We start from the raw sequence: 18,271 nt of genomic DNA on the forward strand, positions 1-18,271 counted from the left end.
ATGTGCTCTAAAAGAGCCTATGACAGGGAACTACAGGATTACAGGGATTTGTAGTTCAAGGGCATGGCCAATTCCCTACCTCCATGCAAATGGAGGGCATTACAGAGTGTGTTGGGAGTGGAGGTTGGGAGGGGTGCCATAAATGTGTTGAGAAGTTGGAGGGGGTCCAGTAATTAGGTTGGGGGGGGAGGGGAGGCAGGGCTGCACAATTATGTCGGGGTTAGGTGGGAAAGGAAGGACATGCACATTCCACTTACAGCCAGGACTTGCATAAATGTCGTACATGGGTCCTTGCTGAATATTGACTGGAACCTATATTTAATTATGGTGGCCTTCAGAAGTTTGGTCAGATGCCAGTATTTAATGCCGGTGATTGCCAATAGATGAATATTGACCGAAGTGGGTGCATTATATTCAGTATGCTAGAATATAGATATGTGCATGTCTCATTTGTACTTAAGCACTATTCTGTAAATGCATACTTATCTTACATACCACATGTTTGCAGGGGGGTGTACACATAGGTGAGCCACACACTTACTTATGTACCTTAGAAAATACTATAAAGTATATGGGTATCCTCAGCATTTAGGCGCCCACAGTTACACCAGGTCTATGGCTGGCATAAGTGCTCACACCTACATTGTAGGCACATATATACCTTGTAAGGCTAGTATTTTTTAAAGGAAAGTAGGCACCTATGTTTCTTTATAGAGCAGGCTCCTATCAGGCACGTTCTGGGCACCTAACTGTAGGTGCCCTGTTATAGAATTACCCTTTGATAGCCTATTTGCAGGATGAGATGCCAGTGTTGTATATGAGATATGTATGGATTTTCAGTGCTCAGATTTAAAGTATATGAAAAAAAAAGAAGCAAAACATAATGATTTATCTAAATGAAAAATATCATCTCCCAAAACATCTACAATGCTGGAAGAGGGGAAAAAACAGTCACATACTTGGATAGTGGTGGCTTGGAAACCGGGCTTAGCTTAGTTTTGTGACATCGTAATGTAAATTATGAAAAAAGTGTTCTCTAACTTTTGAAGATGTTTTGTTTTTTCAGTCTGCCATGATTTTCACTATGGCAAAAGACAATGCAGAGATGTGCCAAGAGAGATCTGGTAAAAAAGAAATGCTTCTGCTTGGGGTGTATTTTATGGAACAAAAACAGTAGCAGAACACTCTGCAAACACACCACAAGCAGCAAAACAAAGTAGAGGTAGTCCAGAGAAGGAGAAACAAGTTTAGCTGCTGTTGGCCTAAGACTGTCAGGTTCATATTGCTGGCTAGTGGCACATGCAGGGCCTTTTGCTCTATAGTGCTGGACAGACTTATACGGTCTGTGCCAGAGCTGGTGGTGGGAGGTGGGGCTGGTGGTTGGGAGGCGGGGATAGTGCTGGACAGACTTATACGGTCTGTGCTAGAGCCGGTGGTGGGAGATGGGACTGGTGGTTGGGAGGCGGGGATAGTGTTGGGCAGACTTATACGGTCTGTGCCCTGAAAAAGACAGGTACAAATCAAGGTAAGGTATACACAAAAATTTAGCACATATGAGTTATCATGTTGGGCAGACTGGATGGACCGTGCAGGTCTTTTTCTGCCGTCATCTACTATGTTACAGATGGTCCCTTGGTCTGACCCAGTAGGGCAACTCTTATGTTCTTAATGTGATATCCCACAGCAATCATCTGCTATGTGGCATAACTGATAATTGATATTATGTAATGCGCACATAATGTTGTTTTCTGTCTGTAGACTTTGAAGAAGGTGTTTGAGCGAGCTACAGTTGTGAGAAACAGTACTATCTTGAAAACATTAGCAATGAGAGGTATTGGGTATCATCACGCTTCATTGGAGCCTGAAGGAAGACAAACTGTAGAGATGTTGTTCAGAATGGGATTTGTGAAGGTTGGTAAATCTACATTCTTTTCATGGCTGATAGCATTCATTAGAATGAAAATCATACTTCCCAATTAACCACTTTTTCAACAATCTCTGTATTCAGTCATGGATGGGGTATGGGCTATTTTGTGTCAATGATCAGAATACTGACACAGATGAGTATATGTATGCACATGCTTTCATAAATGCCAATAATCCAGCTATGTGCTATTCTGTACTACCATACATACTCAACTATAAGAAGTCAATCTCATGTATAAGTCGAGGGCAGTTTTGGGACTAAAAATGACCAAAATTGGTGTGACCCGTGTTGAAGTTCTCCCTGCTTCACTCACACCCCTCCCAGCCAGCATGTCCTTCTCCCTGCCTCACTCACACCCCACCACACAGATCCAGCATACCCTCTCTACTACCTTCCCACAACACATAAATAGGAGTGTAATTTTCTTAGTGTAATTATTACTACTACTACTACTACTACTATTTAGCATTTCTATAGCGCTACAAGGCATACGCAGCGCTGTACAAACATAGAAGAAAGACAGTCCCTGCTCAAAGAGCTTACAATCTAATAGACAAAAAAAATAAATAAAGTAAGCAAATCAAATCAATTAATGTGAATGGGAAGGAAGAGAGGAGGGTAGGTGGAGGCGAGTGGTTACGAGTCAAAAGCAATGTTAAAGAGGTGGGTTTTCAGTCTAGATTTAAAGGTGGCCAAGGATGGGGCAAGACGTAGGGGCTCAGGAAGTTTATTCCAGGCGTAGGGTGCAGCGAGACAGAAGGCGCGAAGTCTGGAGTTGGCAGTAGTGGAGAAGGGAACAGATAAGAAGGATTTATCCATGGAGCGGAGTGCACGGGAAGGGGTGTAGGGAAGGACGAGTGTGGAGAGATACTGGGGAGCAGCAGAGTGAATACATTTATAGGTTAGTAGAAGAAGTTTGAACAGGATGCGAAAACGGATAGGGAGCCAGTGAAGGGTCTTGAGGAGAGGGGTAGTATGAGTAAAGCGACCCTGGCGGAAGATGAGACGGGCAGCAGAGTTTTGAACCGACTGGAGAGGGGAGAGGTGACTAAGTGGGAGGCCAGCAAGAAGCAGATTGCAGTAGTCTAAACGAGAGGTGACAAGGGTGTGGATGAGGGTTTTGGTAGAGTGCTCGGAAAGAAAGGGGCGGATTTTACGGATGTTGTAAAGAAAGAAACGACAGGTCTTGGCGGTCTGCTGGATATGAGCAGAGAAGGAGAGAGAAGAGTCAAAGATGACCCCAAGGTTTCGAGCTGAGGAGACAGGGAGAATGAGAGAGCCATCAACAGAAATAGAAAACGGGGGGAGCGGGGAGGTGGGTTTGGGGGGGAAAATGAGAAGCTCGGTTTTGGTCATATTTAATTTCAGGTGGCGTTGAGACATCCAGGCAGCAATGTCAGACAAGCACGCTGAAACTTTGGTTTGGATGCAAGGTGAGATATCAGGGGTAGAAAGGTAGATTTGGGAGTCATCAGCATAGAGGTGGTAGGAAAAGCCATGGGATGAGATTAATGAACCAAGGGAAGAAGTGTAGATAGAAAAGAGGAGGGGACCAAGAACAGAACCCTGAGGTACGCCGACAGGCAGAGGGATAGAAGTAGAAGAGGATCCACCAGAGTGAACACTAAAGGTGCGGAGGGAGAGGTAGGAAGAGAACCAGGAAAGGACAGAGCCCTGGAATCCAAGTGAGGACAGGGTATCGAGAAGTATGCTGTGATCGACAGTGTCAAAAGCAGCGGAAAGATCAAGAAGAATGAGGATGGAATATTGACCTCTGGATTTAGCCAGTAATAGGTCATTGGAGACTTTAGTAAGCGCAGTTTCGGTTGAGTGGAGAGGGCGAAAACCAGATTGTAATGGGTCAAGAATAGCATGTGAGGAGAGAAAATCAAGGCAGCGGCGGTGAACAGCACGCTCAAGTAATTTGGAGAGAAAAGGAAGGAGGGAGATGGGTCGGTAATTAGAGGGACAAGTAGGGTCAAGTGAAGGCTTCTTAAGGAGAGGTGTGACCACAGCATGTTTAAAGGCAGCAGGGACAGTCGCAGTGGAAAGTGAGAGGTTGAGAATGTGACAGATAAAAGGAATAAGAGTAGGAGAGATGGCATTAAGAAGGTGGGTGGGAATGGGATGTAATTATAGGTTAAATATATTAATTTGCACCTTGGGAGGGTGTTCGAGGTATGGTAGATGCAGGTGATGGTTGCATTTCAGCAAGAGTGCTGAAGTGGAGGGAGCCGTGGAAGACTGGTGCAGGAATGGCCCCAGCTCTGCCGGAGCCTCAGGGCTGATTGGGCTGCATTGTTGTGCATACACGATGATGCAATGAGCATGTGGGCAATGCAGCCCAGTCGGCCCAGAGGCTCCAACAGAGCTAGGGCTGTTTCTGCAGCATTCTTATTGGGCGCCCTGCACTGTAAGGTGGCCACGGTCTACCCAAAAACTGAAGTCATTATCCTCAGAGCTTCTCCATACCTCAGACCCCCTTCCAAGGTACAAATTCATATATTTAACCTGGGGCTATAGGTGTCACCCGTAGATAAGATGACCGCGGTTTTTTTGTATGATTTTTCTAGCACAAATTTCTCAGCATATAGTCAACTGTACATGCATATCTTCAATAGCGTATAGTTTGCAGGTGGGGGTTTACATGGGTGAAGTCTAAGCAGATAAGAATACAGAAGAAAACAATCCTCACAGTCGCAAAGACACACCAAACACAGCGAAGGTGACTAAAAGTCTAATCAGACAATGTTCCAAAGGTCTAAAAGTTTATTGGTCAACATCCAAGACTTGACACAAGTCGTTCCAGCCTGCCTCACTCTACAAAATCAATACTTGCAAACTTGAATTTAAAATAAAATGACAGGATTACAGAAATATCAATAAATCTTAAAAGTTCATGGTCAAAAAAAATTAAAAGGGTAAAACTAAACTAAATATAACTAAATTAACACAACTAAAATACAAATAAAACAAATCGTAGAAAAGTTTTCTTCACCCAACGTATAATTAAACTCTGGAATTCGTTGCCGGAGAAAGTGGTGAAGGCGGTTAGCTTAGCAGAGTTTAAAAAGGGGTTGGACGGTTTCCTAAAGGACAAGTCCATAAACCGCTACTAAATAGACTTGGGAAAAATCCACAATTCCAGGAATAAAATGTATAGAATGTTTGTACGTTTGGGAAGCTTGCCAGGTGCCCTTGGCCTGGATTGGCTGCTGTTGTGGACAGGAAGCTGGGCTCGATGGACCCTTGGTCTTTTCCCAGTATGGCATTACTTATGTACTTAAAATACAAATATATCATAAATATAAAAGAAACATCTTTCATAGTTGACATATGCAGGCTTATTTTTGAAAGAGAAGGGCGCCCATCTTCTGACACAAATCGAGAGATGGGCGTCCTTCTCTCAGGGTCGCCCAAATCGGCATCGAAAGCCGATTTTGAGCGCCCTCAACTGCTTTATGTCGCGGGAACGACCTAAGTTCACAGGGGCGTGTCGGCAGCGTAGCGAAGGCGGGACTGGGGGCGTGGTTAAGAGATGGGTATCCTCGGCCGATAATGGAAAAAGAAGGGCGTCCCTGACGAGCACTTGGCCGACTTTAATTGGTCCATTTTTTCTTGTGACCAAGCCTCAAAAAGATGCCTGAACTGACCAGATGACCACCGGAGGGAATCGGGGATGACCTCCCTTTACTCCCCCAGTGGCAACCAACCCCCTCCCACCCTAAAAAAAACTTTTTTTTTGCCAGCCTCAAATGTCATACCCAGCTCCATGACAGCAGTATGCAGGTCCCTGGAGCAGTTTTAGTAGGTGCAGTGCACTTCAGGAATGCGGACCCAGACCCATCCCCCTCTACCTGTTACGCTTGTGGTGGTAAATGGGAGCCCTTCAAAACCCACCTGAAACCCACTGTACCCACATGTAGGTGCCCACCTTCACCCCTTAGGCCTATGGTAGTGGTGTACAGTTGTGGGGAGTGGGTTTTGTGGGGGAGGGGGGGCTCAGCATACAAGGTAAGGGAGCTATGCACCTGGGAGCAATTTCTGAAGTCTACTGCAGTGCCCCGTAGGGTGCCTGGATGGTGTCCTGGCATGTGAGGGGGACCAGTGCACTACGAATGTTGGCTCTTCTCACGACCAAATGGCTTGGATTTGGTTGTTTCTGAGATGGGTTCCTCGGTTTCCATTATCGCCGAAAACCAGGGACAACCATGTCTAAGGACGACCTAAGGATGACCATCTCTAAGGTCAACCTAAATGTTGAGATTTGGGCATCCCCGACCGTATTATCGAAATGAAAGATGGCCGGCCAACTTGTTTCGATAATATGGGTTTCCCCACCCCTTCACGGGGCCATCCTGTGAGGACGGCCCCAGGAAAACTTGGGCACCCCGTTCGATTATGCCCCTCATAGTGAATCATACAATACAAAAAAAACCAAAAAAAATCAAAAAACATATATACCTGTTAAGGGACAGCCATAAGATTATCAGAGAGACCTAGTAAAATAGATTTACGGTTAACAGATGTTCAAGAGCCATTATATCAGAAGGATTAATGCTGGCAAAAACATTTGTCCAGCATGCCTAATGGCCCAATGTAGTAGGGAGTACCCAAAACTTAATATAAATTTCACATCTCATTGAAATTGCTGTGTTCTTCAGCATTTTCCAAGCCTCATTCCAGGGCACCAGAGATTGTGACATCATTAGTGATGGCCTTTATAAGGAACCATGGGACTCTCAAGCATGGCCTTCACAACAAGGTTTCCTGCCTAGTTGAAAATGGTAATGGAATTCAAAAATGCATGGGATAAGCACAAAGGAATCTTGTTTAGAAGGAATGGATCCACGGAATCTTAACAGTGATTGGGCAGTAATACCAGTAACTGGGAAGCAAAGCCAGTGCTGGCCAGGTTTCTATGGTCTGTGCCGTAATCATGACTGAATAGATATGGATGAGCTGGAGTGTAACTGTTAAGGGGTTTCGATGTTAACTTCAGAAATTTTAGTACAAGAACAGTGCTGGGCAGACTTCTATGGTCTGTGTCCTGAAAATGACAAGGACAGATCAAGACAGATATACATATGAAGTTTCACATACCATGTGTAATGAGTTTATCATGTTGGGCAGACTGGATGGATCACACAGGTCTTTATCTGCTGTTATAGACTACGTTACTTTGTTACTAATCCTGGCAGGGGAGATTGGTCCATGATCCAGAAGGTGGTGCTCCCAGGGTGAGGCTCGGACATTTCACTTGGGCTGTGCTGACCCCTGTGATTTCCCCACATGCAGGAAACTTGACTGCGTAGTATCAGACACTTTGCATTTTTTTGTCTGGCCCCTACTTTGTAGAACACATTATCACATAATCTACAGACAGAATTAGTTTATAAAGCTTTTAGGACCACTGTGAAGATGTATCTTTTTAGCAGATGTTTGATGGGCTTGGATAACCCAGGGTGGGTTTATGTTTTCTTTCAGTTATGGGTTTTTGGAATGATTGTGTTTCTTTCTTGTCGATAATGAAGTTCTTTTCACTTTCTTATGATTATTTTTTTGTAAACTGCTTTGACCTGCTCAACAGAAAAGGAAGTATAGAAAATTCCTAATAAACGGTAAGGGTCCACATATTACTATGCAGTGCAGTCCATTTGTTTAAATAAAATCAACAAAACATTTCTGGAGAGATGATAACCTTCATTAGACATACGGGTATTTGGATCACTTCTCTGGCATAGTCCCAGAAGACTGCACTTTGAAAATATTTGTCAGACTAAGTATCACCTTTACACATCTTACTTTGTCGGGCTTATTTTTTCAATAAACTTGTATCTTTAGTGGGCAGCATGTTATGCCTCATTGGTATTCTATACTGTTCGGTATAAAATACAATTTTCCCCCATTTTATCCTTTCCAGTGAAGCTTTTCATCTGAGTCTATTCAGCAGTTTTTCATTTGGAACCTGCTGTATTTTTTCATTTTCTCCTGCAGTCTTTCAATATAGGACAAGATAATTCCATGCATCAAAGAGCAGTATCTACATCAAACATATAAACAATTCAGTGATTGCCTAAGGCTTCTTCTCAGAAGCTGTGAGTTAAGTTTTATCACTTCTTCAAACCATGACCAATACAGTAAGACATGCATCAAACCCAATTCTCATGCTGAAAACCACCAACTACATATTGCTAAGTTTGGAGAGAGAATTGTCCAAAGCTTCTATAACCATACTTGTGAACTCTACAAGTCCAGAGCTGCCAGCTTACTGAGTTCCGGGAGGGAGACTATTTGCCATTCTTCTTCTCTCTCTTTTTTTTTAACTGTGTATTTATTAAATTATACACACCAGAAGCCAAAGCAATGTAATATTTGTAATCCCTGATTCAACCCATTGAAATTAGTGCTGCAGATCCCTTAATGCAGCTGGATGGGTTTGTCAGATATCCATGACTGATCCAAAATCAATCTCCTGGAAGTGGGTAACTTGGCAGCTCTAGTTTGTGAGTCTTCTCTGTCCTTATAAACCACTATGGAATAGCTCGCAGAGCAGGGCATGTACATAGAAAAGTCAGGTTCTATGGAAGATGGAGTAATTAGATGTAATAAATAATACATGTATTTGGTGGGCGGATGGTTGCCAGTGTAGGTGCACATGTGTAGATTTGCCTAGCTAGCCAGTTCTGACAGCCCAGATTTTTTAGAAAGGGAAAGGGATTTGGGATTTATATACCACTTTTCCTGTGGTTACCAGCAAAATGGTTTACATATTACATAGAGATATTTATTTTGTGCATGGGGCAATGGAGGGTTAATTGACACCCTATCCTGATTATTATGGATTCTACAGCACTGATTTCCATGGATAGAATCAAGGACTACAAATACTTCACTGCTTTGGAATGTAAATTCAAAACAAGCACTGGCCAGGGAACAGGAAAACTTGGCAGCTCTGCATGTGTAGGTGGGCCTGACAGGACCCTCCAAGTGTCCATAGGATTAACCCTGAATGGTTATTAGGGGTAGTGCTAAAGGCATTGCATAATAAGCATTTTTCATTCATCATGTGTGCCAGAAAATATTGACTAATTTTATGTTTCTTTTAGGATTGTTCCTCCCTTCTTTTTCCCTTCCCACCCTTCCTTCCTTCCTTCCATCCCTTCTCCCCTCCCTCTGCTGGTCTTCTTACTTCACTCATATCTGCTTGTCTTTCTCCTTCTTCCTATCTTGCACAGGGTCACTGCATCTCCTCGCTGCTCCTCTTGCCTTCCCTGTGGTCACTATCTTCATACCACAAGTGTTTGAGCAGCATGACTGCACAACATTAATAGGGAAGAGCAGTACTGGTTTTAATAAGTTGCGGCTGAAGGTCTGGAGAAGTTAGGAACTCTCTGATATGCATAGTAAGGTGTCTAAACTTCAAAATGTTGAGTCAGACCAGTGGCATAGCTAGGTGGGGCCACGGGGGCCTGCTCCCCCCCAAAAAAAAAATTGCTCTGGGCCCCTGGTTGGCTGGCGGGGGTCCCCAACCCCCGCCAGCTGAAGACTTCATCCAGCGCTGGTCTGCAGCAGTGCCGCTATATTGCCTGCCCTGCTCTCCCTTCCCCTCACGTCAGGCATGCTCCTTTTAGTGAAAAGCATGCTCAATTTCACTAAAAGGAGCATGCCGAATGTGAGAGGAAGAGAGAGCAGGGCAGGCAATGCGGCAGCGCTGGAGACCAGCGCTGGATGAAGTCTTCAGCTGGCGAAGGTTGGGGACCCAAGCCAGCCAAGAAATTTGCGGCGGCGGTGCTTCAGCTGGCAGGGGTTGGGGACCCCAGCCAGCCAAGATGTACAGTGGCGGCACTGGGTGGCAGAGGAAGGCGGTGGAGGGGGGCAGCAGCGGGGCAGTGACCAAAATGTGCCCCCCCCCCCCACCTTGGGCTCTGGCCTTCTCCCACCTCGAGGTCTGGCTACGTCACTGAGTCAGACCTGCAGATCTGCCAAGCTAACTATCCAGATGGCAGTTTGAGCGCAGCAGAACTCACCACTCTAACCAGATATTCAGTATTGTGTACCATCCAGATGGGGGTTCTGAATAGCCTTGAATAATTTAAATACTATGGCCAGCATTTAAAACAAAAACTAGGTGTGTGGTTTATGTTCATAGTACTGCATTTTTTTCTCAATAGGTGGTAAACGCTACTGGCTCCCTTGCATTGGGAATCAACATGCCCTGTAAATCTGTTGTCTTCACAGAAGATTCTATTTATTTGGATGCTCTGAACTACAGACAGGTATTGAAACACACTTATATGATAGATATAATCAGTGTTTTTTCAAAAGTAAAATGTACATTATGAGAGCACTTGGAGAGCAATTCTATAATGTGCACCTAGAGAGTACCTAATTATGGCAGCATTGCTAGGGTACCATTTTTCAAAATAAAAGCTCATCAATAGAAATTGAATCAAATAAAGCATAGAAAAGAAAATAAGACAATACCTTTTTTATTGGACTAACTTAATACATTTTTTGATTAGCTTTCAAAGGTAGCCCTTGTTCGTCAGATCAGAAATATGCAAATTTTGATAAGTAACAGCATATATAAGTGAAATATCAAAGTATTTCAGTGACAGTCTGAAAGGATGAGGGAGGGGTGGGTTAGGTGAGAAGCAGGGAGGGCTGAGAGGATGAGGGACAGGGAGATATGCATGGTGATCAGAGGGTGACAAAGCAGTATAATTTAATGGTTTATAATGGGCTAGAAAACCCAGATCTTTGTTAAGTCCTGTGTGGTGGGTACAATATAAAGGAATCCTTCATATACTCATCTTCCAATGTAGTATATGTCATCCAGTGTAAAAAATGTGACTATCCAGCTTAGAATCGAAAGTGATCGCCGGCTATCTTCCAACACAAATCGGGAGATGGCCGGCGATTTCTTAAAAGCGGCGAAATCGGTATAATCGAAAGCGACATTTTAAACAGCATCGCCACTTTCCCGTCGCTTCGCCGGCGAAAGTTCAAGGGGGCGTGTCGGTAGATTAGCGAAGGCGGGACATGGGTGGGCATGGGTGTGGCTACCAGATGGCTGGCTTTCGCCGATAATGAAAAAAAAAAGCGGTGTTAAACAGTATTTCGCCGGGTTTACTTGGTCCTTTTATTTTCACGACCAAGCCTCAAAAAGGTGCCCCAACTGACCAGATGACCACTGGAGGGAATGGGGGATGACCTCCCCATACTCCCCCAGTGGTCACTAACCCCCTTCCATACTAAAAAAATAAAACTAAAACCCTTTTTTGCCAGCCTGTATGCCAGCCTCAAATGCTGTACCCACCTCCATGACAGCAGAATGTGTGCTATCCTCCGACAGCCTTTCCCTGGTTGCGATGTGGCTCTCGGGTGAGTGTGACACCTTTTCTGTTAGGTGCCCTGCAGAGTCACATTAGCAATGCATTGTGGTGGGTGTAGGGTACTGGGCTCTACTCCCATGGTGCTTTCCCACCCTGCTAACTGGGTCAGAGTTTGCCCTGTTTTGTTTCCTGTTGTAGTCCATGCAGTAGTGGCCATTTTTGAAAGCCAGTTTTAGTTCCCTTTCCTGTGTTACCCACGTTAGAGAAAATAGTTCTTACCTTGAATGGTGCTGTAAGAGGGCATTGTACACCATTGTGCCAGCTCTGACCTACTGCTAATCTTAGTACCGGGGACTCTGATCTGCAGTTAACTGTGAGTAAACGTGGTTACTTCAAGAAAGGACTTTTTCAGAGAGATTAGTCTTCAGGTGTGAACTGCTGTGCCAAAGTTATACAGCAGCAATAAGTCCTAGAGGCTGTATGAAGGTACCTGGAGCAATTTTATTGGGTGCAGTACATTTGTGGGTAGTGGGTTTGGGGGGCTCAGCTCCCAAAGTAAGGGAGCTATGCACGTGGGAGCTTTTCTGAAGTCCACCGCAGTGACCCCTAGGGTGGCTGGTTGGGGTCCTGGCATGTCAGGGGGGCCAGTGCACTAAAAATGCTGGCTCCTCCCACAGCCAAATGCCTTGAATTTGGCCGGGGTTTGAGATGGCTGACATAACTTTCCATTATCGCTGAAAAACAAACCCGGCTATCTCAACCCCGGCGAACTCCAAGGCATTTGGCAGGGCTAAACCGTATTATCGAAAAAAGATGGCCGGCCATCTTTTTCGATAATACGGTTCCAGCCAGCTGTAGCGCCGCCGCCAACATAGATCGCCAGCGATCTATTTGGCCGGCGACGTTCGATTATGCTCCTCGAAGGGTGCTATAATGGCAAAACAAGCAGATGCTGAAGAAGAGATTTAATTTACATAGACATCATATGAAAAATGCCAGTGCCAACCAGGATGTTAACTCTGTGGGACAGCATTTTACAAAACCAGAACACTGTACCAATGATTTTATGGTGAGAATACTGAAAGAAAACTTTAAAATAATACAGGAACGCAAGACCTTTGAAGTCAAAATGATTAAATATTTTGACACCCATCAGACAGGACTTAACAAAGATCTGGGTTATCTAGCCCATTATAAACCATAAAATTGTACTGCTTTGTCACCCTCTGATCACCATGCATATCTCTCGTTCCCTCATCCTCTCAGCCCTCCTTGCTTCTCATCCACCCCTCCCTCATCCTTTCAGACTGTCACTGAAATACTTTGATGTTTCACTTATATATGCTGTTACTTATCAAAATTTGCTTATTTCTGATCTGATGAAGAAGGGCTACTTTCAAAAGCTAATAAAAAAATGTATTAAGTTAGTCCAATAAAAAAGGTATTATCTTTTTTTCTTTTCTATGTTTTTTTTTAATAGAAAAATTAATTTTATTAATTTATGTTTCAACATTTTTATTGAAGACAGAACAAAGGCAAAAAATTCTCCAAGAAATGTACATCAAGTATACATAAACGGGAACCAATGAAGTTCAAACATTATAAGCCAACAACATCCTTTTAGTCATTTACCCCCCCCCCCCCCCTTGAGTAAATATATTAACGTATAAACCATTCCTAAACCAAAGTGGGTTACCATTAGACTAAATAAATCATAACATGACATAAACCTCTATTGCTTGGTATGTCTTTATTACTGGCTTCCACCATTACTAACACAGATAACCTACACACCTCTCCCTTCATTCCCATGAGCAGTAACCCAACCCGAGAGTTTTATCTTCCGCAATAACACTCAAGCAGCCCTGAAATAACCCCCACTCCTTTACCAACCTCTCCCCTTAACAAACCTCCCAACTAGTCATAGAACCTCCCTCCTCCCCTACCTACCCCCCCCCCCCCGAACCTACTGCCCAACCCCCTCCTCCCTAATGTTCCATTCAACTCCAACATGAGGCTAGCATACTGAGCTGGATGGTGACGTTACTCATAACAAACCGAATTATAATTTGTTCACTATTAATCTACGACTCTGAGGACTGAGAGACTGCAAGTAAGGGTTCCAAATCTGAAGAAAATTTTTCCTGCGACCCGGGGAACCCCTCACTGACCTGGCCTCCCACGAGACCAAAAGGTATATCTGATTCCTCCAGTGCCAGAAAGCAAGAGGATCCAGTGTTGTCCAATACTGTATTACCGATTTCTGAGCTACTAAACTTAATTTGCGACATAAAATACTGGCGCATTTGGACAAAGGGCTAAAAGCCCTGGGTTTATCAAGCAAAAACTGAGCCTCTGTCCCTGGAATTGCATAGCCCACTAGGTGAATTAGGAATCGTTTAACTTGAGCCCAAAAATTTTGCACCCCAGGGCAGGCCCATACTGCATGATAAAAAGAATGAATGCCCTGTGTACACTTGGAACACACTGAACCTCTTTGTCCTCCCATATGTGCTAGCTGGGCCTTGGTCATATATGCACGTAAAATCACTCTGTAACTACATGTTACATTCCTCATCTGGCTCCAGGCCTGCGTGGCCGATTCGCCAGCGATTTGCGGGTGGAGATAGTCGGCCATCTTGGATGTGGTTTCTCCAGGATGGGTTGGCCATCTTGGGATGGGCATCTCAGGTTGTGGCAGCCATCTTGGAATTGGGCAGCTGCAGGAAGGAAGCCCATATTTGGGCTTAGGGCTTCTCTGCTGATGGGGGCAGCCATCTTGGATCAGCTGCACATGTTTGAGCCTAATTCCTACACTATTTAAAGCCCTGCCTCCAGTCCTTCATTGCTTCGGCTTCTGCTGTGTGGAGGTCGTGGTCCACCTCCGTGTTCCATAGTCGGCTATCTTGATTCCAGAGTTTCCTGTGTTCCAGACCTTGGCTTGTTTCTTGACCACGCGTTGTGTTGCTGCCTGTCTTTGACCTTGGACGGTGTTTTGACTATTCTCAGCTATACCATTTACCTGGCTCTTGGACTGTGTCTGTTGCCTGCCTGTCTGGTCAGTGGTCATGCAACCCCGCCAGTCCCAGAAGTCCTGGTGGCCGCCTGCACCTGGGGGCTCAACTCCCAGGGAACGGCGGTCGCTTCCCAGGTGAAGCTAGGGGTTGTCTGGCTGCCTGACCGAGTATGGTGTCACTCCATCCTCGCCGTGCTCAGTTGGGGCACAAGGGCTCACATTTACCAGGTCATAACACCACATTCCCGCAACCTTTCATTAGTCATAAGGCTTGCGATGCCCTTTAAGGAAGTCGCTACGTCCCAGTCCACCAAGGAGACTCCAGTATCCCGCACCCAACTATGTTTAATACTAGCATAGACCTTACTAGCTGTCCGCTTGATCAACGATTTATGAATACCTGAGACTGTAAGCTCCTCATTTAGCGTTTCCTGAAAAAAGTCGCAAACACGGGCCCCCAAATGGATCCCCAGCAATGATTTATCCAGGGAAGCTATATAATGCTTATGGGCATAAGCAAAACGATTCCCCCAGGTCGCTCCCACCCGGAGTTGCAAATCCTCATACAAAATTATATTTTATTTTTGTTACATTTGTACCCCACACTTTCCCACTCATAGCAGGTTCAATGAGGCTTACATATTATATGCAGGTACTTATTTGTACCTGGGGCAATGGAGGGTTAAGTGAATTGCCCAGAATCACAAGGCGCTGCCTGTGCCTGCAGTAGGAATGGAACCCAGTTCCCCAGGACTAAAGTCCACCACTCTAACCACTAGGCCACTCCTCCAAAATATCTCCCTCACTCCCCACTAATTGATCAAGCTTCACCACCCCTGCCCGTTCCCAGTTTGCAAATGCGGGATTGTCCAACCCTGCATGAAATAAAGGGTTACCCCGCACCAAAAGCTGGTCCGACACAAACGGGTCCCCTCCCAATTTCTCCACTAACATTTTCCACATCTCCCTCAATGGCTTTAGCAAAACACTATCTCTAAGATGTGTAGGTACCTGAAAGAACTTACATAAGTACATAAGTATTGCCATACTGGGAAAGACCAAAGGTCTATCGAGCCCAGCATCCTGTTTCCAACAGTGGCCAATCCAGGTCACAAATACCCGGCAAGATCCCAAAAATGTACAAAACATTTTATACTGCTTATCCCAGAAATAGTGGATTTTCCCAAGTCCATTTAATAACGGTCTATGGACTTTTCCTTTAGGAAGCCGTCCAAACCTTTTTTAAACTCTGCTAAGCTAACCGCCTTTACCACATTCTCTGACAATGAATTCCAGAGTTTAATTACAGGTTGAGTGAAGAAAAATGTTCTCCGATTCGTTTTAAATTTACTACATTGCAGCTCCATCGCATTCCCCTTAGTCCTAGTATTTTTGGAAAACGTGAACAGACGCTTCACATCTACCTGTTCAACTCCACTCATTATTTTATAGACCTCTATCATATCTCCCCTCAGCCGCCTTTTCTCCAAGCTGAAGAGCCCTAGCCGCTTTAGCCTTTCCTCATAGGGAAGTCGTCTCATCCCCTTTATCATTTTCGTCGCCCTTCTCTGCACAGTTTATAATTCCACTATATATTTTTTGAGATGTGGCGACCAGAATTGAACACAATATTTGAGGTGCGGTCGCACCATGGAGTGATACAAAGGCATTATAAGAACCTCATTTTTGTTTTCCATTCCTTTCCTAATAATACCTAACATTCTATTTGCTTTCTTAGCTCAGCAGCACACTGAGCAGAAGATTTCAACGTATCAATGACGACACCTAGATCCCTTTCTTGGTCCGTGACTCCTAACGTGGAACTTTGCATGACGTAGCTATAATTCGGGTTCCTCTTTCCCACATGCAACACTTTGCACTTGCTGACATTAAACGTCATCTGCCATTTAGACGCCCAGCCTCCCAGTTTCGTAAGGTCCGCTTGTAATTTTTCACAATCCTCCCGTGATGTAACAACTTTGAATAACTTTGTGTCAACAGCAAATTTAATTACCTCACTAGTTACTCCCATCTCTAGGTCATTTATAAATATGTTAAAAAGCAGTGGTCCCAGCACAGAGCCCTGGGGAACCCCACTAACTACTCTTCTCCATTGAAAATACTGACCATTTAACCCTATTCTCTGTTTTCTATCTTTTAACCAGTTTTTAATCCACAATAGAACACTACCTCCCATCCCATGACTCTCCAATTTCCTCTGGAGTCTTTCATGAGGTACTTTGTCAAACGCCTTCTGAAAATCCAGTTACACAATATCAACCGGCTCCCCTTTATCCACATGTTTGTTCACCCCTTCAAAGAAATGTAGTAGATTGGTGAGGCAAGATTTCCCTGCACTAAATCCATGTTGACTTTGTCTCATTAATCCATGCTTTTGAATATGCTCTGTAATTTTGTTCTTAATAATAGTTTCTACCATTTTGACTGGCACCGGTCTATAATTTCCTGGATCTCCTCTGGAACTTTTTTTAAAATCGGCGTTACATTGGCCACCCTCCAATCTTCCGGTACCACGCTCGATTTTAAGGATAAATTACATATTTCTAACAATAGCTCCGCAAGCTCATTTTTCAGTTCTATCAGTACTCTGGGATGAATGCCATCCGGTCCAGGAGATTTCCTACTCTTCAGTTTGTAGAACTGCCCCATTACATCCTCCAGGTTTACAGAGAATTCACTAAGTTTCTCCGACTCGTCAGCTTCGAATACCATTTCCGGCACCGGTATCCCACCCAAATCTTCCTCGAAGCAAAGAATTCATTTAATCTCTCCGCTACGGCTTTGTCTTCCCTGATCGCCCCTTTTACTCCTCGGTCATCTAGCGGTCCAACCGATTCTTTTGCCGGCCTTCTGCTTTTAATATACCAAACATTTTTTTTTACTGTGTTTTTGCCTCCAACGCAATCTTTTTTTCGAAGTCCCTCTTACCTTTCCTTATCAGCGCTTTGCATTTGACTTGACATTCCTTATGCCGTTTCTTATTATTTTTAGTCGGTTCCTTCTATTTTCTGAAGGATTTTCTTTTAGCTCTAATAGCTTCCTTCACCTCACTATTTAACCATGCCGGCTGTCGTTTGGTCTTCTGTCCTCCTTTTTTAATACGCGGAATATATTTGGCCTGGGCTTCCAGGATGGTGTTTTTGAACAGCATCCACGCCTGATGTAAATTTTTGACCCTTGCAGTTGCTCCTCTAAGTTTTCTTTTCACCCTTCTTCTCATTTTATCATAGTCTCCTTTTTTAAAGTTAAACGCTAACGTATTTAATTTCCTGTGTATATTTACTTCAAAGCTAATATCAAATCTTATTATGATCACTGTTATCAAGCAGCCCCAGCACCATTACCTCCCGCACCAGATCATGAGCTCCACTAAGGACTAGGTCTAGAATTTTTCCTTCTCTCTTCGGTTCCTGTACCAGCTGCTACATAAAGCTGTCCTTGATTTCATCAAGAAATTTTACCTCCCTAGAGTGTCCCGATGTTACATTTACCCAGTCAATATCAGGGTAATTGAAATCCCTCATTATTATTGTGTTGCCCAGTTTGTTTGCATCCCTAATTTCCTTTAATATTTCTGCATCCATCTGTTCATCCTGGCCAGACAGACGGTGGTACACTCTTATTATTATCCTTTTCCCCTTTACACATGGAATTTCAATCCACAGTGATTCCAAGAAGTGTTTTGTTCAGGGCCGTGCCGACCCGGTAAGCGCAGTAAGCATGGCAGGAGGGCGCCTGCCAATCAAGGGCGCCGCCGGCAGCCGAGTAGTGTTCTAAAATTAAAAAATATAAACCTCTCTCACATTGTTGGCGCCTATGCGCATGCGCTGCTGGGTCTGGCTGACTGGCTCCCTGCTGCCTTCCCGTGCGCAGCGCGTCATTCATCTGTTTAGCACCGCCCCAGCTCTGATGCACGCACCTGGACTATGGAGCCTCGCAGGCAGTCCAACTCTCCAGGATCTGGAAGGG

General features: G+C 44.4%; 1 protein-coding gene and 1 pseudogene across 1 annotated transcript in view; both read left to right on the forward strand.

Moving 5' to 3' along the window:
- The window catches only part of LOC115462209 (probable ATP-dependent RNA helicase DDX60), a 368,606-nt gene that overhangs the window by 247,524 nt on the left and 102,811 nt on the right, over nucleotides 1-18,271 (forward strand). The window contains exons 29-30 of the mRNA XM_030192223.1: nucleotides 1,759-1,911; nucleotides 10,102-10,206. Of these exons, the coding sequence (XP_030048083.1) occupies nucleotides 1,759-1,911; nucleotides 10,102-10,206 (258 nt within the window). The remainder of the gene's footprint in view (nucleotides 1-1,758; nucleotides 1,912-10,101; nucleotides 10,207-18,271) is intronic.
- On the forward strand, nucleotides 7,113-7,252 carry LOC115463826 (annotated as a pseudogene).

This window comes from Microcaecilia unicolor, chromosome 2 (assembly GCF_901765095.1).
Source record: "Microcaecilia unicolor chromosome 2, aMicUni1.1, whole genome shotgun sequence".
NCBI lineage: Eukaryota > Metazoa > Chordata > Amphibia > Gymnophiona > Siphonopidae > Microcaecilia > Microcaecilia unicolor.